Source organism: Myripristis murdjan, chromosome 17, assembly GCF_902150065.1.
Source record: "Myripristis murdjan chromosome 17, fMyrMur1.1, whole genome shotgun sequence".
Taxonomy (NCBI): domain Eukaryota; kingdom Metazoa; phylum Chordata; class Actinopteri; order Holocentriformes; family Holocentridae; genus Myripristis; species Myripristis murdjan.
In genome coordinates, this window is record NC_043996.1 from 28,099,296 (window position 1) to 28,121,505 (window position 22,210).

Here is a 22,210-nt window from a genome sequence, read left to right on the forward strand (position 1 = left end):
CTCTATCTCTCTCTCTCTCTCCCACACACACACACACACACACACACACACACACACACACACACACACACACTGGCACTCACACACACATGTACACCACCATCATCTGGAGCAAAACTGTCTATTCAGGCACTCAGGTGCGCCAAGCTGCAGCCAATACAATGTCCTGCACTGTATTTTGTGCATAACCACTTTTATGGCGTCTCTGTTGTGATTTAATAGCTCCCTAAATTGGCTCCACTGTCACAGCAAAGCTCTCAATAATCCTGGTGGAGCTCTACATGGCCATCCAAGGAGGAAGCCTGTCAGATTCGTTTTATGGGGCTACAGAAATTGATCAGATCTCAAGACGATTCCTGAGAGTTGCAGGCGCTTCGGAATATTACTGCCGTGCATTGAGTTTTTATTGGGGAGTAAAAAAAAAAAAAATCTCCTATCTTCGCATTCAGGGCTTGAGTGTGCAACAAGAAGGCATGTCAGCAGTGTGTGTGTGTGTGTGTGTGATGAAACAGTGGGGCTAAATGTGCCTGTTTTGGAGACGGTGTTACGCTGCTGCGTCTTTGCCAAGTGTCTAACCAACAGTAATATCACCGCTGCCGCTGCTGCTGCGCTGAGGAGAGCTGGAACTACATTTGACTCGGTCGAAACCTGACTTCCTCATTGTGCTGCTCATATATAGTGCTCTAAAAATAGCTCCGCTCTGGTCCAATGGGAACCGGAGACGATTTGGACGGCGCACCAACCACATCAGACAGGATGAGTCGGTTCTGTCACAGCATTGGACAGGGGTGGCCTGGTAGGCGGGTGGTGCGCCCCGCTAAGCCCATTGGTAGACGTGCCGAAACGTAATGTAATCACATGGGGGTGGGTTTGTCAGTAATTTTGAATCGGGGGGGAAGTTTACAGTGAGCCGTCGGACTTTAGTGGAGTTCAGTGTTTGTACGCTCACGGTGCGTCAGACGCGCAAACCTCCACTGGAAGCGCACGACGACTCCAGACTATTATACATGCAAATACAGCCAAGACTCCGGCTTCTCCCTGAACGCAGCAGACTTCTGTTTTTCTACAAGCTTGAATTCGGCTCTACTTGTGGCTGCATCTTAGGAGTGAAATGGATGTCATCCCTATGTGCAGCATCTTTCAGGAGCTCCAAATTGTGCACGACACCGGATACTTTTCAGCTTTACCATCTCTGGAAGAGTATTGGCAGCAGGTAACACAACAAATTGTTCCCTCCGTCTGTTATCTACCACTTGACAGATCGCCCCGCAGGCTACTGAAGTCCGAATCTTGTGCAAGAGTGCAAAAAAAAAAAAAAAAAAAAAAAAATGTTCATAATTTCGGGGGGGAACTTGCCTGGCGTGACAGCTGCGTGTCAAACTTGTTTACGTAATCCCATGTTTGAATTAGCGCAGTAATGTTGTGACATTGCCCCATTAAAGTGGCCACTTTACATTTATAACGCAACATTAAAGTGTGCTGTGTGTAAGGGAAGTGATGCAAGTTCCCCTAACGACAAATCTCTGTAATATTCCTATAATAATCTCACCAGCTCGTATAGTGTTTCTGTATCTGAGTTTACAGTAACCTTATCTTACTTTAGGATGTTTTCTCTTATTTATTTATTTATTTCCTTGGGTGATATAATGTTCGTTTCGTGACGTCTAGTTTTTTAAGTTCTATTTTTTTTTTTTTTGCGTATATTTAAATGTCCACTGTGTTGCGTTACTGTAGTTATTATGCAAAAGGTGAAAACAGCGTGGGGCTACGGATATTTTCGGCGCATGTTTTGCAGGCAGGAGAGCCGTTTAGTGGCAAAATAAAAACAGGCTGTGTTGCAGATTTCGCGATTGAATGGACGCTCTCTCTCTCTCGCTCGCTCTCTCTCTCTCTCTCTCTCTCTCTCCAACACACGCACATACGCACACGCGGGTGAGAGAGTGACAGACTGACAGAGACTGAAGAGAGAGAGAGAGAGAGAGAGAGAGAGAGAGGCTGATTCTCTTGCAGTCTGGCTCGACCGCGCGGCCCTTGCATGACAGAACAGTGGAGTTTTATACCAAAACTGTGTGCGTGCGTACGTGCGTGAGCGTGCGCGTGTGGCGCGTGCGTGCGTCGCTGCGCGCTCGGTCTTTTTCGGTCTGGGAAACGAAGTGAAATGAATTGGCAGCACGCTCCTGTCTCGTATCTGCTCGGGCTCCGGGCCAAGTCGCCCTCCCAGGAATCCAAACCTCGCCAGGGATGCAACGCGCTCCCCTCACCAAAATAATCACCATAATATCGACTGTGGTTTCCCACTGTAGACGTATAGTGTGCGTGCAGTGCTTAATGACAAGTTTAGTACACCCTTACGTAACGTTCAGTGTCTTAGTATCAGTATAACATTACTATAATATCCCTATAGTGGTTTAAACAGTGAGTTTGTGGTGATTATATCATACTTTGTGGTATTATTCCCTGCACTTCTCTATGATCTCTCTATAATATTCCTGTAATAATCGTATAAGGGCTTGTTTTGCAGCTCTCACTCTCTATGCAACTTTTTTTTTTTTTCATTCCTCAGTGGTGAGCGCCTGTTAGACACACATTTTGCACAGGCTTTTTAATCACATTAGGATACAGTTTATATTCGTTGCAGTCGCTGTAAATTCCGGCCCACTTCATTGCATTTGTTGCCTGTCAGTGGCCGACGTGATATCTGGCCCGCGCTGAGTGACTGCAGCGGGCCGGGGAAGTCTCAAGTCTCTCACTTCCTTTGGAGAGAGCAAAAAAAAAAAAAAAAAAAAAAAAAAAAGCCCACAATTCAGCGCGGTCGGCCGGTCGGCTTGTGCACTATTCATGCCAGGCTTTTTATGGACCCCCGTGAACCAGACCTCCCTCCTCTCAGTCCCTGGTGTGCTATGTTATTTCTAGCGATGCCTCCAAATGCATTATTAAATCCACATTATGTTGAATAATTGATTTAAAAGATCTACAAGCACTTCCCTAACCCACTGGGGGGCTCTGTAGCATATGTAAATTTCATGACCCCCCCCCCTCCACCCCCGCACCCCCCAATCCCCATCCTCCTCCTCTTCCCCACCATCTTCCACACACACATACACACTCAGAAGGAAACGTGGTGCTTGTAATCTTCCCTGATATGGCCTCAGAGGGCACCCTTACAATGTACTTGACTATCCTCTGCATAGGACATTGTGTATTGCCTGGTTCCTGCAGGCAGGGAGGAAGCGGGGCCTGTGGTGCTACAGTGTCACAGCATTTCCTCCTGCTGCTGCCGCTGCTAAGAATAAACACTGTGCACGCTGTGGATGAACACTGGAGTTTGTGTTTCCCCCTCAAACACACAAAAAAAAAACAAAAAAAAGAGAAGGGACTTTCCGGTTGAAGGGGAAGCATCGCATGATAGGGCTTTAAGGCACATGAGCTCACTTCTATCTCGCCTCTCCTTCCTCTACCAGACATGCCTGGAGTTGGAGAGATACCTGCAGAGCGAGCCCTACGTCTCGGCCACCGACCTCAAGTTCGAGGGGCAGGAGGACCTGTGGAGCAAGCTGATGCTGGCCTGCGGCGACAAGGCGAGCGAGTCGGACCCAAAGATCCCCCACGTGAAGGAGGAGGAAGACAATCACGACGCCCAGCACCTGGACGCCGGCAGCTTCCACTCGGACGCCAGCAGCGAGGCCTCGGACAGCTCCGAGGAGCTCTCGCCCACGCTCGACTTCCCCTCCAACCCTCTGAGTGACATTCTGGGCGACGGCGGGGAGGAGCTGGGCTCCACGGTCATCAGCACGCCTCCGTCCTCGCCCGAGCTGGGCAAGGAGGGCTCCGTCGCCCAAGTGTGGAGCGGGATACAGACTGTGCTGCACTCACCCGGGAAAATAAGGACTGGGGGTGTGGGCCGGAGCCTGGAGAGGACGGGGCTGACCAGCGGGGAGGCGTCGCCGGACGGGAGGAGGCGGGTGCACCGGTGTCACTTCAACGGGTGCAGGAAGGTGTACACCAAGAGTTCGCACCTGAAAGCACACCAGCGCACGCACACAGGTAAAGACAGTCGACAGGGTGAAGCTTTATTGCCGCCATGTGAATGGTAACGAGTGTGAACGCCCCGAGGGGGGAAATACCACCCGGACTGGTTATGACCTCAGGTTTGTCAAAACATTCCTTGCCAAGGGAATCATTATCACCACAGCTGATGAGTGAAAACCTCTAGTCGTGAGTGTTTGTGCACAGAGAGAGAGAGAAAAAAAAGAAAAACAGGCGCACTCTGGTGTTGATTTCTTGCTCGGAGTGCTGAAAATGCCCCCACATGCTTTGAATAGTTTGCCAGGAGGAATGCCCTCAACTGTGACCTAATTCACACAGAAGAACGTGACTTCATGCAGGGGGAAGGGAGATAAACTCAGAGAGAGAGAGACGGGAGGGGGAGGGACTGTCTTTTGTGGGCGAGCGAGACCCAGAGGATGTGGATCCTGCAAACAAATCAACAGTTCTCAGATTTCACCATGGGAAAAGAAAAATCGCCCCTTTGCATTCTGTTTTAAAAAAAAAAGAAAGAAAAGAAAAGCGATGGGAATCTGACATTTGCAGTTATTTGTGAGGAGTTCAAATGTGAGCAGTTTCCCTCATCAACTTTGACCTCTGCCAGGCTGTTTACAGCTGTGCTGCCCATTAGCGGAGGAAGCCACATTCCTGGCATTCTCCAGCAACCAAGTTAGCCACATGGTTAATGGCCTTCAGGACCATTAGGAATAGGCTCTATTTTTTTCCTGCAGCGCCCTCAGTACATAAGCCAGTTACTGTATCTGCTCGAGCAGCTCCTTAAAGCTGCATGCCACAGCTTTCAAGCTCCACAAAGTGAACGGTTGTTTTTTTTTTCTCCTCGACTCACAGTGGCCTGCTCAGTCTCTTAAGCATCTGCCCGTAGGCCCTTTAATCATATTTGCTGCAGCATCGCAATTTGCAGATCACTTAATCACATAAACATTGTGCATCGTGTCTGTGTTTGGGGGGGGTTTGCTCCAAAATGAGACGTCCCATTATCTGAAAAAGTGGCATATTTTTACAGCGTGATCGAGAGAGCAAAATTATAACTAAGTCTGGTGCTTTTTTTTTTTTTTTTTTTAAACTAAGGTGAGGTGAAGTGAGGCAGCACAACACGAGGTAAAGTAATTAATTCATTGAGAAAATGACTCACTTCTACCGATTGGCTCCTCCGTCGTCTGCAGGATCAACTCCTTCAGAATTCAGATTTCTAAAGGGCAAAACATTTCTTAGTATGCACAGCAGTGGCTTCTTTCTGGCACGAGCGCTACAGCTCTTGAGACTTTTATAAACTTTTTTGGTCAAAGAATGCACGCTTTTTTTTTCTCTCGGTGATGTTAACCTTTCGGTGTGTGGTGCCGTTGCAGGTGAGAAGCCCTACAGGTGTTCATGGGAGGGCTGCGAGTGGCGCTTTGCACGAAGCGATGAACTCACCAGACACTTCAGGAAGCACACCGGAGCCAAGCCATTCAAATGCAGTCACTGCGACAGGTGAGAGAGCGTGTCGTGTTGTTATTATTATTATTAGTTCTCATATTCTGCCCGAACCCGACCCGACCCTAAAATGTACGTGAATTGGGCGGGTCGGGTCGGGCTTCGGGTTCTGTGGGGGATTTTTTTTTTTTTTTAAATAAAAAAAAATAGAATTATGTGTTCTGTTATTGATTATAACATTTCATTTTTATGTGACTGGTGGAGAGAGTGAGAGACTGGATTGGATTTGGAGGCTAAACTTTCAGTGACAGACAGACAACCAGCTGTGCGAGTGCAGCGCAAACAAGTGAGAGAGAGTTGCAGCAGTATCCGGCTGTGCTGGCAGACTCGGCAGCAGGGACGGTTTCTGCTATGGGCAGTGCAGCTGCCCAGGGCGCAATCTACTTGGGGGCGCACGAGAAAAAAAAAAAAAAATTGCCAGTTTTCTAGACTACCGTATTGACCCGCACATGCCGCGGCACCATCAGTTGGCATCAGGCGGGCCGACAGGTGAGCTGCCTGATGCTGGCCGGTGCCGCAGCCGACCGGCGCTGCTAAATAATGGCGAATTTGGCAGTTTTTTTTTTTTTTTTTTTCTTTTCGGGCTGTCGGGCCTAAAGTTCGGCTAATTAGTCGGGTCGGGCCTCGGGCTGGCCCAGTCGGGCCCGGGTCGGGTCGGGTCTTAATTTTCAGGCCCGATGAGAACTCTAGTTGTTATCCAGGCTGACTCAGAGTTAATGCAACAGCAAGAGCCAGTTCCCATTCTTAGATCGCAGACAGTAGTAAGGAGGTCAAGGGTCAAAGCCGCCGTGCTGACAATCACTTTTTGCTGTTTCAGTCGAAAAAACGATGGGTTTCATATCAATCTGACACTCTTTGCTGTCAGATTTCAGCAGCACCTGTCAGTCAAACGCCGTGCGTGTCTCTCCTCTTGGATTTTCTGCTGATGGAGTTTTGTTTTTCACTTTTTCTTTGTCTCTTCAGCCACGGTGGCTTTGTTTGGTTACTTCCAAACAAACCAGAAACGCATCACTTCCTGTGCAGCTACTGGATACAGAATGGGGCTGGATGACGAGTGTTACCGCTCATCAAGTTGTTATTTACCTCAAAGCGTCATCGGTTACCAATGTGATGGCTAACTCTGCTCTGTGTCTTCCTCCTGAAGGTGTTTCTCCCGCTCTGACCATCTGGCGCTGCACATGAAGAGGCACATCTAAGATGGCCGCCGCGCCGAGAGCTCTGAGACGATATTGATTCTGGTTGTGTGCCCTGACCTGTGTGGGGGATCCGAGAGGCCAGGGTGTCCTGAGAGAGTTACGGGGGGGGACACCCCTGTGTTTCCAGCCAGCGGGGGAAAGTTAAAAAAAAAAAAAAAAGCGAGAGAAAGCAAAGCAGGCTATTATTTGCACCATACTTAGTGCCTCCAACACCTCGCTGTGGAGATTGCTCTCGAGAAAGAAAGGCTTTTTTTAAAACGGAGGAGTGCGACGGAGGGGGGGGAAATCTGGGCCGGAGAAGGCGGAAAAGAGACACTCTTCTTGTATGGTGTTCGACGCTTTTTTCCTGGAGGATTATGGGACTCCTGCAGGGGGTTGCCGCTCCTCCAATGACAGTGTGTTTGCCCGTGCGCATGAGGACTGTTGAGTGCCTGCGACTGGATGCCTGTGCCGGCTTACCGAGCGGATGGAGCTTGCGTTGTGGAACTGCGAGTGAATGGCGAGGACTGGATGATGTTATTATGGGAGGGGGCGGGCGGGACGGGGGCGGGCGGGACGTTATCTGTTGTCTCACTGAGAATGAATGCAAGCCAAAAAAAAAAAAAAAAAAGAGGTTTTGTCTGTGCTGTTTGAGTCTGTTGGCTGTAGAGTGAAAGGGGGGTGTCGGGATCGCAACGCCGCTGTGGGAGAGAGAGCGCCCCCTTTCTGCCCGGAGGAGGAATTACAGCTCCCTGTTTTTTTTTTTAAAAAACAAAAAAAGTGGGAGGTTGTCATGTTTAGTGCAGCTATTAAATGTGCAATGTATTACGTAGCCTGTCTCAAAACGTACACGCTATAAAGCTCCTTTTTGTTGTCCATTGTGTAAGCTCTGTATCTCGAAACGATGAAAAAAAAACAAAACAAAACAAAACAAAAAAAAAAAAACGGTTGTACACAAACAATTATTGCCATTATAACAGAAGTTGCATGGGATCTGGGGATGTGTTGCTCACCTGTTTGCTTATAGGACAACAAAAATCCATTCGAGAGCAGCTACCTACATATTACTCAATATCATAGTATTGTACAAAAAAAAAAACATAAGGCAGTCATTTTTTTTTTTTTTTTTTTTTGTTCTATTGATACGTTGGGGATACCACTATTGCTTGGCAACTGTCTTGATCATGGGATTGTGTTTTTCTCCTTTTCGCTCTTCTCTTTCGTTCTATCTGTAAATGCACTGTTGACCTTACTGATGCCTTATGTAAGTGGCCTTGTCCTGTTAAATAGATCACTCTCTCTCACACACACACACACACACACACACACACACACACACACACACACGGGGGTTGCGAATGCAGTAGTGCGTGATTGAATAGCTTTATAAAGGCTCTGATCCATACAGTCGCACCTTTGCCCTTTTGTCTCGCGACAAAACTCCTCCAGGCTCCTGAATAATAAAACATAACTCTATATCAGCTTCATAATGACTGCCATTTTTACATTTCTGTGCATTGTTCGTCGACTATATCATATCGTAACTATATCGAGACAAAATCATATTCTCCAAAACGACCCAGGTCTGAGACAGAATTGTGGAGCACTTGGAAAAAAAAACAAACAAAAAAAAACTTAAAACAAAAAAAAAAAATCATTTTTTTCTAATGGTTTACTACTGTGTAGTATAACGTGGTGTGGATGCACTTAAGATGGACTTTAACTTGCTGTCAAAGGTACACAGTCTTGGTAACAAGTTCTCATGGCAGGCGACGCGCCCGGGGCTGCTCTCAGGCCCGAGCCGCCGCCGCCGTCTTCTGATTCGTCCAGCGCTCACACCCTTAAAGAGCGGATGTGTCGTCTCCAACGCCCGTGTCACTCGGCTGTGTCGACGGTGTGTGTTCACGGAGTCTGTCGGGAGCCGGCGGTTGCTTCATTAGGCCAGCGTCTGAGCTCCTGAACCGGATCCAGACTCACGTGAACCCGCCTCACCTCCAGTGTGTTGTTGTTGTTGTTGTTGTTGTGCATGTTTTGCTGCTGTCCTGCAAAAACCTTGGAGCCCCAGTTGACCTGCAACTAATGACTAGCTTCATTGTCAAGCTATCGATCGTTTTGTTCCTTAAAAAAAAAAGAAAAAACACTTTTATTATTGATAATTTGATTCATTTTGCCTAGCAGTGGAACATCATGTTTTTGAAAAAGGTCACAAAATGCCAAATTCCTCAATCAGTAAAGATATTTAAAGGCATTTGATTGCATATTGCTTCTTAAAGTTGATACCTATCTAACTATCCATGTCTCATTTAGTATATAAAGTGTCAAAATATCCTGACAGAGTCTCACGGGAAGTGATCAGAGCCCAAAGTGATGTCCTCAGATCGCTCAGCATCTAAAAAACCATTAAGTTTATCACAATTTCAAGAGAGAAAAATACGACAATCTTAGCATCTCGGTGACCTTAGTGAGGCTGGAATCTTTTTGGCATTTTCACTTGATAAAAGACATTTTTACCTGATTATTTTCACTCTCCATCGATTAAAAGACTAATCGTTTCAGCGCTAAAACCCCAGGCGGCTTCTCTGCGAACCTCTGGCTCATGAAAAACTTTCTAAAGGAGAAACTCGAGACAAGCTGGAAGCGAGCTTTTCTCAGTCCTCGTCAAGTTTCCAAAAGTTTTTACAGGAGAGCAGCGGCACGTTTTCTTGAAAAGCGACACACATGCAGACGTGGACGCGTTGGGGATGACACACACACGAGTGTTTTAAGGTTGTGGCTGGCGTATAAGTGGTCATAAAAAAAATAAAAAAAACGTCTTGTCAGTGTCTCGCTTACTGGTTTATCTCACGGGCAGCCTTGTTGTAACAATAATTGTACAGGTCAGTCTGGTAAGCATTAAAGAAGAATTCAGTTGGCCCCCCTTTTCTTTTCCTTTTACACGGAGAAATATTGAAAATGCAAAGATATGTACATTGTAAACTAAGAGAATTTTGTAAGGAAGCTTCTATTTTAAAGGGGTACGGGACCAAAAAAAAAAAAAAAAGAGGAAAATAAGAGCGTGTGTTTATAGAGACGAACCGGTGAAGAAAAGAGGCTGAGGAATTGTAAAATAGACACACTCCATTCTCATTTGTTTGTTTGCTTCTGTAAGATCTATGTTTTATGATTTGATCGGGAAAAAAACACGGTAGAGCTATTGTAAGGTCGGAAACAAAACAAAAAAAAACAAACACAAAAGGCATCAGAAGTGCAAACACCTGTGGCCTGTCATCTTTCCAAAAAAAAAAAAAAAAAAAAAAAAAAAACACCCCAAGGTAACAATTTTAAAGACGTGAACTGTTTCTGGACACTTGAAATGTCATCCAATATTGTATTCTGGTGCCCGTTAAGTATTAATTTTTTTATTTGCCATGTGATATTTTTTTTTTGTTCTCTCTCTCTCTCTCTCTCTCTCTTGACCTTTCAAAGACCTGCGAAGAGGCCCTATCTTTAGCTAGAGAATCTTTATTGGATAAACATGGAGATAAAATATTGAGGTTCTATTTTTGTTTGTTTTATGGCATAACAAGATTTTTTCATTTGAAATTGTTTTGTAAAATAGTTTCTGTATGAATGTATTTTTTATTGGAAAATCGATAAAAAGAACTTATTGGAACTACATGTGGTTTTTTGGTTTTTTTTTTTTTTTTTTTTTTTTTTTTTACCAAGGACACTTCAGCTCGGGAAGGAAGGAACCCGGGCCATTATTTTGAAAGATCGCCACGCTATCATAATAATTCAATACAACAGCACAATAGCTTGGCTGAACTCTTATTCCAGCGCTGCCAATAAGAGTAGCTACGATGCCCAGACATGTTATCCCCACCTTATTGAATTTACCGTCTGTGTAAGTTCAGTTTCCATGGTGACGCTCAGAATATTTGGTTTATTCTTCTACACGGGCATATGTAGCGCTAAATATGACCTTAACTGGGATAAGAGTTCGAGCTTTCACTGTAAACACACTCAGCGTTTGTGCCTCTCCCTTTGTGCCTCAGTTGCTTCAGCCAAGAGTTACACTTTTTTTTTTTTTTTTTTTTTTTTCATCTCCTTCTCTTAAGAAATTTATGCAAATCAAAGTTGTGGCGCAAAACAAGTCCACGATAAGAACGCCGCACGAGTCAATAGCCCCTTTATCGCCGATTGCGAGCGGAAATTTGCTTCGGCTTTGAGACGATTCCACCAAGGCTGGCACCCCTCGCAGCCTAAAGCGCCTTTATAATTGGGGCATTCTCCAATTTTTTTTTATTTTTTTATTGTTGTTATTGTTGTGTTTTCAAGGATGTATCCATTGGTATTTTCAAATATAAGCAACATAGTCAAGTGAACAAGTGAGGAAGAGGAGTGGGCTTGAATAAAGGAATCTGAATCTGAGGAAAGAAGAACAATAAGGATTAAATTTAAAAAAAAAAAAAAAAATTCATTGTGAGAAAGAAACTTGCAGGTGTCGGTGCATCAGTCATCCTGAGTGACCACACTCTCTTAACGCCGCCTTTCAGTGGATCTTACATGCAGGAGAATAATGATATTTACATATAAATTAAATATGCATGACCATGACACGCGCAAAGAGGCTTTATTTATTTATTTATTTATTTTACATCAGCACTATTAGGCAGCTTTAAACGCTTTATTCATGCTTTAGTGAAGAGCTGTGGCAGAGCTGATTCCACCAACAAGTTCCCGGATCTCGCTCTCGGAGGATGGAGGGTCCCAGGGCGAAGCCGGCACCCCAGCCTCCTGTTTGTTCACGTTCCCGCCGCAACTTAGGAACTGGATGTAGATTAGGAGATGGTGTCCGGTCACTGACAGCAGCAGGACAGGAAAAAACGTGGACGATGTCGAAGCTATCGCTGTGTTCATGGGTGTTTACTGCCGGGCTGCTGCGATGATGTTGCATCTTGTTTTGGAGAAGAGAAGGTCGAAAAATGAGGTTGAGTATGCAAACAAGAGCTGAGAGGAAGAAGCTGCTTTTACACAGAGTGACAGTGATCAAATAAGCGTGCAGCTGCAAGTGGACGGACAATTTTCCTCCAAACTACTAACCGAACAATCTCTTGGCAGAATGACCTTTCGATAATTTGTATTAGCGGGGCGCCTGGTCCTGTTTTTACAATATTTCTGTTGCTGCTCGCATCATTTGTTTAAGCAGCCGGTGCTAAACCTCGACCTCAACAGCCTCCAGGATCTTGCAGAGTAATGCCTACGTTTTTCTGCGGCACAGTAACCTATTTAAAAAAAAAAAGCAGCCGCTCCATATGACAGGGCAAGTCACTGCAAGTGGAGCTCAGACGTGCCTGTTTCTCCAGTTCAATAGCAAAAAGCATATGCCATTTTTTTTTTCCCAACGTCAGATATCAGCATCTCCATGTCTTCCCTCATTAATATTGTTCAACAGTATCTCTCTTACCTTTTTATTTTGCATTTTCAGTTTGCTCTTTGTTCATTTTTGCGCATTCAAACAATTCATTAAAATGAGATTTACTCGTAATAGTTTTTAACAGTTTCTCTTTTTTTTTTTTTTTTTTTTGCATAAATGTAAAGATATTAGTGAGTATCGGCTCAAAATATCGGCCATCAGCAGCTTCTTTTCCTTGTAATAGTCAGTCCTCAGAGGGAGAAGTGCTTCAGCTATAACAGACTGATGTATTCTGGTCACAGCGACTATTTATAATGTAAACATGCAGTTACTGGAAGTGAACAGAGGGAAAGTGCTTGCAGTGCATTTGTGCGTCAGCGTTTGACTGCACACTCGTTTGACAAGCAAAACTCAAAATGACATATATCGTCCGACGGACACTTTTATCCAGAGTGCCTCCGAGCGGCGTGACGGTGTGTATTTTTAGAGCGGGGCGTCCCGGTGTGGAATCAAAACCCCCAAATACTGAATCCCCTCACTGGGAACAGCCGTAGCTTCAGAAAGGAGAGAGAGGACTGTATTCATATTCAGAGCGATCGGTGATGTCAGTGAGATCATTCAAGGTCGACCAGTAGAACGAGATCTTCCCCAGAGCAAGGTTTCACTTCACACACACACACACACACACACACACACACACACACAGCCCCTCTCCCCCTCACAGCTCATATGTCCTGTCGGTCTGGGGGGGGGTTGCTTGTTAAACCAGAAGGAGAGTGGAGGTCAGCGACCCTGCAGGGGGATGGGAGTCCGTCAGGCCCTCGTCTCCTGGAAACCTTCCATATGCTTTTACATTCACACACACACACACACACACACACAACCAGCCAAGAGTGAGTCCTGCACATTTTACACCTCGGCCAATCTGGCATATTGGAAGGTTTGTTGGTCTCCAGAGGTTCGGGACGCCTCCGTTTGCATGTAAGCGTTCAACCCAGAGCGACTCAGAGAAAAGACAGATCTGGTTCAACCTGTGACTGAAAGACGAAACCAGCATCTGCTCGGTGTTTCCTGGGGGAAAAAAAGTGATGCGTCTTCCGTTGTGTTTATGTTTATGTAATGTTGCCGTATTGTTTGGTATAATCAGAGGAAGAAGAAGGAGAACCGGGCAGCTGGCATGAGCCGCGTTGGCCGCCACGGCTCAGCAGACGAAGAAAAGACAAAGTCAAAGTGAAAACCTGTGAAAGTCCAGGTTCATTACCAGTGACCTGTGCAGCTCTCGAGTACAGATTTTATTTCCTTAGGCTGAAATACCCCAAACTATCATTATGCATGCAGAAGTTCACTGTCAAACTAAAAGAGCACAAAATTTATCCAACGTTTTATGGCACGGTAGAAGAATAAAAATCATTTTCATGCTGATATGGAAGCTGTTGTGAACTGAAGTGGCTGCTCTGGATGGCATCTCAACTTTAATTTCATTTTGTGGGTGGCAAAAGGGTGACATGGATTAATACGGGAAAACAGAGGCGCATATGGAAAGTAGAAAGGTAATATGGATCCATACTTGTTCATAGACGAGTCTCCTCGTGTTTGGTTAAGATGTGAATCAATTTCTCCTCCAACTTTCATCACACGTGATTGGCTGCCACACCTGTTGAGACAGAATTTCTCTATTTCCGAACTGTATTTCATAAGTTATTAGTTATGAGTTCAGTCATGCGCTTATATGTTATCTGAAGTTATTTAAAAACCTCTGAACCCTCTATTTACCAACCTCCTGCCCACTGGTTTTCTATCTAAAAATGGATATACTTTATGATAAAATATGTGTAATGCCTTTTTTTTGTATAAAAGATAAAGAGATATCAAAGGAGGTGTGTTTTTCCTTCTCCCTCTTCTCCTTTTTCTTTGTCTACTTTTTCTTTTTCTTTTTCTTTTTTTCACCCGTGGCAGCCTGGGTGGGCACGGCGTGGCAGGTGATTTGAAAAAGTGAGGAAAAATATCCGTTAATTATGTATGATGTTGCTGTGAGTTTTCGCTGACGCTCAGTGGCTGCGGCGTGGCGGGGACATTACATGGCTCTAATGTTCGTGCGAGCCCGGCGTTGGGTGTCAAAATGTGCTGGGTGCGCTCTTACCTCCCCGAGCCGGGGCGAGCAAAAAAAAAAAAAAAAAAAAAAGACAAATTTATCTTTGGTATCGCCACATAAATACGTGTCGTGACACCCTGTCCTGGAAACACGGGATGACTTTATAATGAAACCCCGGCGCTGGCAGCGTCGGGGTCCTTCTTCTTCTTCTTCTTCCTGCATACTTGGGGCCGAGCGCTGAATATCTTTCCCACTCCTGTGTACACAGACAGTGATGAAGAGGTCTGGAGGTTTCAGGGGGCCGCACATCAGGCCAGACCCTGGGATCGGCGCCTGATGGATGGGCATTCCTCAGCGCCCATCCACCCCCCCCCACCACCTCCAACCCTCTCCTCCCCTCGCCTCCTCCCTCTTCCCCTAGGTGATGAACAAGCTCATTACTAGGCAGCGCTGATAAAAGAAGGCCATTATCTGTTCGCGCTGCACTTTGAACCCTGACAAAGGAATCCGCTCCTCTCCGTCTCCCGGCGTCTCGTTATGTAACGGAGTCACGGCGCGGTGGAAGGAAGGAGGTGGCCCGCTGCCAATGTTTTGAGTGCGTCCCACGCTGGAATGTTCTCCGAGATACTGACGTGGCCACATACTGAGAGGAGATTTGTAGATCATCTGGGAGCCCAATCTAAATCTCTACATTTTGTCCTTTTGTTATCCTGTTTTTGAAGTTAGCCTTCTGCACATTTGGCCTTGTTCGCCGTCAGCGGAGCGAAATCGTCGGTGAGAATACGTTTGGCACGCATCTTTAAAGAGACCAGTCAACACCATATGCTGCGTAGCTCATGAGATTTACACACGGTCAGATATGGCTGGGTAAAGACACTCTGGGAACGTAGTCGGCTTTTATGAAAGCAGCCGAACAGCGGGGTACGTTCTTCGACATCTCAGCAGAAGAGAGTTTTGTTTTTGGCTTGACGCTGATCTTTTCATCACTGATTCGTCTAATGGATTTGTGTTCAGATAGTTTCAGCTTGTAAGCAACCAAATCACAGCTAATTACACTTCAGTCAGTGCACAGAGTCAGACTTCAGCCACTAGAGATGGGCTTTTTTTATCCAATACCGAGTAATACCAGGGCTAGTCTTCCAATATTGATACCAATACTATTAAAAGACTGTTAAAAGTCTGCTAAAGCTATAACAAAACATTGCCATACTATTAATAAAACAGATAAACTCCAGTCTTTATTTCCTGCATAATAACAGCAGTTGTAAAGCCCATATTTAGTCGTTCAACCACCTTCAAAACAATGTTCATTTACATTATTGCCCTTTTCAGGAGTTATTATTCATCAGATTAAGGCGGCGAAAGAGTCTCAACATTTTATTCATTGTGACTATTTAAAGAAAACAGTTGTTATCGATATTTTAATGTGCGAATCAATTCTCAATCAGAGGATCGGAGGTAGGCCAGTCGGTGGATCCGCCCTTCTCCATCAGCCCATCAGTCACTGCTCTGCTGCTCTGCTGGTAAGTGATGGCTGGCCTGCAGGTTCACTTTGCCGGACAGGACGTCCAGCTCTGCACGAGGCATTTTCTGGAAGTGGTTTTAGTAAAAAAGACGCTTGTTTGGGATGTAGTGAACATACAAAAAGAAAGTCAAAACTTGCATTATGCTGCACAAAGAGTTTGAGCATTTGAATCAGACATTTTCATTGCCTTTCTGCTGCTGTTTGTCGAGAGCTCCGTCTCCTAAAATCTGCATTCTCATACAGCTAAACTGCGTTCTCACTTGCGCTTCTAAGGGAACGTACTTTGTTGTTTGTAACATATCGGTCGGGTCAAACAACAAACCTTTAACCAGACATCCAAGTCCAGCGTGAAGCGACAGTGGTGTTCGTGTTTTTTATGCCTAAACCTCACCTTTCCCTAACCTTAGCCAAGTGGTTTTGGTGGCTAAAGGTAATGAAACTGATATACAACTTGATATACAAGATGTGTTGATTAGAAACATATTTATGGTGCATCAGAAACAACAGTCACCTACAACAAAATGTGCTTCCCCCTAAACATAATCAAGAATGCAGTTGAGTTGTGTGAGAATATAACTTGTTAGAGACAGTGTTGTTGTCGTCCAAGTCCTTTGTAACAGAAATCACAGTTTGTGAATTTTTTTTTCTGGTGGTGAGAAAATGATTTAAACTGGTGGCTGAGCTGAATCAGCCTGGCACAGACAGGTTTACTGAGCCGACTCTTGTCGAGCTGCAACTTTCCATGTTTTGGAGTCGGGACTGGAGCTACAGACGGGACACTTCACTGCGTGACATTTACAAACAAATCCACTTCATCACACCGTTCACTTTACCTGAGAACGTCCCTGAATGCATCTCCAGACGCACCACAGCAACCTCTCTTTCTGCTGTAGCTTTTTTTTTTTTTTTTTTTTTCCTAGCCTGGCTGTTGTATATTTAGAGGTTATTTCCTCACAGTTAATTCTCCACTTAACCTCCATGATGGTGCCAGATGTGGCTGCAAGGAGATTGGTGTCACACGCACAATGCATCTGGGAAGCCGGTGGCGTATTACCATACGACTGTGCCGTTGTATGCAAAGTCGATCTGTAAAGCATGATGAGCTCAGGTGCATCTACTTTACTGAATCTACTTTAAGAGTACATTTTCCTTTATATGAGGAAAGACAGCAAAACATAACATTTTCACTTACGGCTGAAGTTTGATTTTTTTTTTTTTTTAAGAGGGCAAAAGAGGCGAATTGAAAGAAGTTTTATTCCATTTTCCTCTCCAGGATGTGAATCCCCCTGAATGCAGATGAAACCGCGCAACTTGGAGCTCACCGTTTGGTAATTTAACATTCAAATGAGAACGTCTCAGCAGTTACACAAAATGTAAATGCAAGAGTGCCTCTGTTGTTACAAAGCACCGCCACAGCGCGCCTGAATATGAACAAAACGGACTGCATCCACCAAGGACTCATGATGACAGAGGAGGATGGATGGAGTCGCGTTTCTCTATTGATAAATATTGTTGTTGGGTCCTGATGGAAACTCTTTTCTATTTAGACTCGCACATGTGACACTTGTTGCTGCGAGGAATAATCTGCAGCAGCCCGGCGACCTTGTTGACAGTCATATTGTCCAACAGCGTTTGTCATTTTGAACACGGCCCAGCACATCAACACAGCAGCACTGCAGCCTGTTTAGTGCAAACAAAAGGGACCAGACTCAAACCGCAGAGGGAGAGGAGGCTCGTTCCAACATCAGATCCCCACCGAAAAAATATCTCATCCCTCTGCACCCTCGTAAACAGAACCTCAGAAAAATAATAGTTCTCAAATCGTTCTTCAAAACGCTCTCTGGCTCTCTGAGAACCATCAGCAGCTGAAGAACCTCTTTATTTAGGGGCTGGTTCTTCACTTTCTGTGGTTCTTTAAAGCCCTAAAGGTTCTTCATGTTTATTGAAGTTATTTGGTGGCGGCAGCAGCTAACAGTTCTTTTCATTGTGGAGTAATGTGCAGATTATTTCCAAAGTGAATGGAGTAATGACAGACAATGACTGACATTTTTAATGCCTCGTCTGGAACCCAATGAAGGAACAATGAGAACCGGCCGACAACATGTTCCTGTTGGTTTTCAACCTGACCACAATCATTTGATTTCAAACGCCCAGAAAAATGACTAAAGAACCCTTAAAAAAAGGTTCTGTTCTGAACTAGTTGGGTCCACAAAGAACTTTCTTAAAAATTGCTCGTTAAAGAACTTATGTTTGCTAAAGTTCTTCAGAAACAAAACATTTATCATTCCTGAAGAAACCCTATTTGATAGTTCTTTGAGGAAAGAGGCATCCACACAAATGGATCTTTAAAGAACCTCTTGATAAACGGTTCTTCGTGGAACCAAAAATGGTTCATCTATAGGCCCGTTTCCACCGAAGAAGTTCCTGGTAGTATTTGGTAAGCAGCAGGGGCGCCGCCAGGAATTTTGGGCCCCATGAAAAAGAAAATATATATATATATTTACTCGATGATGGTTTAATAATTTTATATTAGTTTTTACCTATTTTTGGGGGCCCCTATCAGGCAAGGGCCCTTGGAATTGTCCTAACGTTTCCCCCATATACGGCGCCCCTGGTAAACAGGAGCTACAGGAACGTCCTCTCGCTCGGCCCTCTCACCTGCCGTGTCTCCACTGAGAGGGCCGAGTAGGAGGAAGGTTCCTGTAAAGTTACCGGGCTCTGGATGTGATGTAATCATTATGCGATCATTTGACTGGGGCATCAAAATGCGTGTTGTTAAAGAAGTGTGTTGTTAACGTTAGCTAGCACGTTAGCATTAGCTTGGTAGTGTTGGTCGGGTTGCTAGGGACCCCAGCGTTAGCTAACATTAGCTAAAGCTAGCGTCCCTAAAAATGCCGGCTATTTTGTCGCTTTCTGTTGACACCACATCGCGCCGTGAGTATATCCAATCAGCACCAAGTAAACCCCAAACCCCACCCGGGAGTTTTTTGGGGCCGCTCAGAGTCCCTACCCCGAGGCCGGGCCTTTTTTTTAGCCCCTGTAAAAGTTCAGGAACTCTCTCTTTCGGGGTGGTTCCGGAGGTGGAGACACGCGACAACGGCCCCGGCCCCGTAAAATTACCCCGAAGTTCCTGCGGTGGAAATAGGCCTTATGGCATCATCCAAGGAACCATTTGTGGTTCCAGTTAGCACCTTTATTTTTCTGTGTGTGGCTGGGTTACATGGCCAACAAGAAGAAGCTCAGTGTCAAACGAAACAGCTCACCGTTTTTCAAAGATGTCCAGGAGATGAGAGACAGAACCAACACGTCTAGAAACTGAAAAGCACAAACAGCAGCAGAACACATTCAGGGCTCTACAGTCGATTCCTTCCCATTTTTCATTCTGCTGTGCAGTCTTGCAATCACCCGTAGCTATTATTTTTTTTTCCCAGATGAAATTTGGCTGTGCAATGTATTTTTAAAGAACCTTAGATTCAAATCAATTCTTAACTGAGCAATTAATATAAATATTTTACCTCACAGAATAATTGTATTTATCATCTGGGGACAGTTTTCACCCAAAAGCCCCAACGTGATGTTTAAAGGTGTGAGTTTAAAATAAATTGACAGACTTTATCCAGTTCTGGATGTCGGATATTGTCACTCTGGATGTTTGTGATTTTATTTGGTCTTTTTATGTATTTATTTCTTAATTTTATTTATGATTATGAGGTTGGTCATGTTGGTGTGTCTGCTCTGTGCATGATTTACCTGGGGAAAAAAAGCCTTTAGAAGGGAATTCATGAGCCTCGGCCGCCTGTTTTGGATTAAACTTGGAGGAATGATTTTGAATATAAACCTGACTGGCCCACCACAGCGCCACCATCAGGCCAACAAGGAGCTGAGCTTTCACGCACAGCATCTGACGAACCTTTGGGCAACGACGTCGATGTGCTTGTATAACGATAACCAGCATCGACGAAATGACACTGATCTGACAACCACAGCGCCACCAAGAGGCCAAAAGGACCTCAAGCTGGAAGCAGCAATATCTAAGATACTGCACATCACAAATACAAAAAACCAAAACAAAATCCCCAAAAGTACTACCAGCAGTGGATTTATTTTTGTTTGTTTGTTTAATTATGGATGCAGAACTCTGTGATGTGTGTCAACAAAATCACTGGATATTTTTCATCATCACTTTTTTTTTTTTTTAAAGTAATCTATATACTGAGTCAGCAAGTAAAGCGTTATTCATATAGCACTTTTAAAACACACAGTTACAAAGTGCTTAACATGCAATAAGATAAAAACCAATGCTTAAAAACAATACATGGATGTACATACAGTACAGGCCAAAAGTTTGGACACACCTTCTCATTCAATGCGTTTTCTTTATTTTCATGACTATTTACATTGTAGATTCTAACTGAAGGAATCAAAACTATGAATGAACACATGTGGAGTTATGTGCTTAACAAAAAAAGGTGAAATAACTGAAAACTTGTTTTATATTCTAGTTTCTTCAAAATAGCCACCCTTTGCTCTGATTACTGCTTTGCACACTCTTGGCATTCTCTCGATGAGCTTCAAGAGGTAGTCACCTGAAATGGTTTTCCAACAGTCTTGAAGGAGTTCCCAGAGGTGTTTAGCACTTGTTGGCCCCTTTGCCTTCACTCTGCGGTCCAGCTCACCCCAAACCATCTGGATTGGGTTCAGGTCCGGTGACTGTGGAGGCCAGGTCATCTGCCACAGCACTCCATCACTCTACTTCTTGGTCAAATAGCCCTTACACAGCCTGGAGGTGTGTGGGGTCATTGTCCTGTTGAAAAATAAATGATGGTCCAACTAAACGCAAACCGGATGGGATGGCATGTCGCTGCAGGATGCTGTGGTAGCCATGCTGGTTCAGTGTGCCTTCAATTTTGAATAAATCCCCAACAGTGTCACCAGCAAAACACCCCCACACCATCACACTTCCTCCTCCATGCTTCACAGTGGGAACCAGGCATGTGGAATCCATCCGTTCACCTTTTCTGCGTCTCACAAAGACACGATGGTTGGAACCAAAGATCTCAAATTTGGACTCATCAGACCAAAGCACAGATTTCCACTGGTCTAATGTCCATTCCTTGTGTTTCTTGGCCCAAACAAATCTCTTCTGCTTGTTGCCTCTCCTTAGCAGTGGTTTCCTAGCAGCTATTTGACCATGAAGGCCTGATTGGTGCAGTCTCCTCTTAACAGTTGTTCTAGAGATGGGTCTGCTGCTAGAACTGTGTGTGGCATTTATCTGGTCTCTGATCTGAGCTGCTGTTAACTTGCGATTTCTGAGGCTGGTGACTCGGATGAACTTGTCCTCAGAAGCAGAGGTGACTCTTGGTCTTCCTTTCCTGGGTCGGTCCTCATGTGTGCCAGTTTTGTTGTAGCGCTTGATGGTTTTTGCGACTCCACTTGGGGACACATTTAAAGTTTTTGCAATTTTCCAGACTGACTGACCTTCATTTCTTAAAGTAATGATGGCCACTTGTTTTTCTTTAGTTAGCTGATTGGTTCTTGCCATAATATGAATTTTAACAGTTGTCCAATAGGGCTGTCGGCTGTGTAGTAACCTGACTTCTGCACAACACAACTGATGGTCCCAACCCCATTGATAAAGCAAGAAATTCCACTAATTAACCCTGATAAGGCACACCTGTGAAGTGAAAACCATTTCAGGTGACTACCTCTTGAAGCTCATCAAGAGAATGCCAAGAGTGTGCAAAGCAGTAATCAGAGCAAAGGGTGGCTATTTTGAAGAAACTAGAATATAAAACATGTTTTCAGTTATTTCACCTTTTTTTGTTAAGCACATAACTCCACATGTGTTCATTCATAGTTTTGATTCCTTCAGTGAGAATCTACAATGTAAATAGTCATGAAAATAAAGAAAACGCATTGAATGAGAAGGTGTGTCCAAACTTTTGGCCTGTACTGTATATGAATACATACATATTCAAACACACACACACACATGCGTATATAAGTACATATATGGACAGACGGTAAGCAGTCAGACAATAAACAGAACAACCACATTTCTTGATTAAATTAAGAAGATGATGTGTTAATAACGGAAATATAACGGCAACAATTAAAGGGAAGAAAGAGCAGGGAAAGAGAGAGAGAAAAGATTAAGGGTAATAAAGATAAAACGTCATAATAGATACTGATGTGAGTCGTGAGGGGAGAGAGAGAGAGGGAGGAAAGAGGGAGGCAGGAAAAGAGAGATGGAGGGATGGAGAGATGCAACAGGAGAGCTGCAGGTGGCTGAGCAGTTTGTGTTTGTGTGGGTTTTATTTTTTGGATTATGCGCATTAACACATTAGCTTACGGCCAGCAAAACGGAGTCAATAACTGTTGAATACATTTTGTTCAGCTGATACGGTTTTTCCTTTTTTTCGCCCGGCTAAATGTTCAAGAGGTCTAACCTTTGAGAGATGAGATTTTTATTTTATTTAGTGCTG

At 44.5% G+C, this 22,210-nt stretch overlaps 1 protein-coding gene across 1 annotated transcript; it reads left to right on the plus strand.

The window, feature by feature from the left end:
* Positions 1-904: 904 nt before the first annotated feature.
* Positions 905-10,365, plus strand: LOC115375257 (Krueppel-like factor 6). The gene is made up of 4 exons (XM_030074666.1): positions 905-1,213; positions 3,462-4,044; positions 5,412-5,535; positions 6,683-10,365. The coding sequence occupies exons 1-4, from the start codon at positions 1,112-1,114 to the stop codon at positions 6,732-6,734; spliced, it is 861 nt and encodes a 286-aa protein (XP_029930526.1). The 5' UTR covers positions 905-1,111; the 3' UTR covers positions 6,735-10,365.
* Positions 10,366-22,210: the final 11,845 nt, after the last annotated feature.

Bases quoted from the DNA above. Each gene is read 5' to 3' on its own strand.
- LOC115375257 (XM_030074666.1), top strand. From the start codon at position 1,112: ATGGATGTCATCCCTATGTGCAGCATCTTTCAGGAGCTCCAAATTGTG. The intron at 4,045-5,411 runs GTAAAGACAGTC...GTGCCGTTGCAG, and splicing joins ACACCAGCGCACGCACACAG to GTGAGAAGCCCTACAGGTGT. The intron at 5,536-6,682 runs GTGAGAGAGCGT...TTCCTCCTGAAG, and splicing joins AAATGCAGTCACTGCGACAG to GTGTTTCTCCCGCTCTGACC.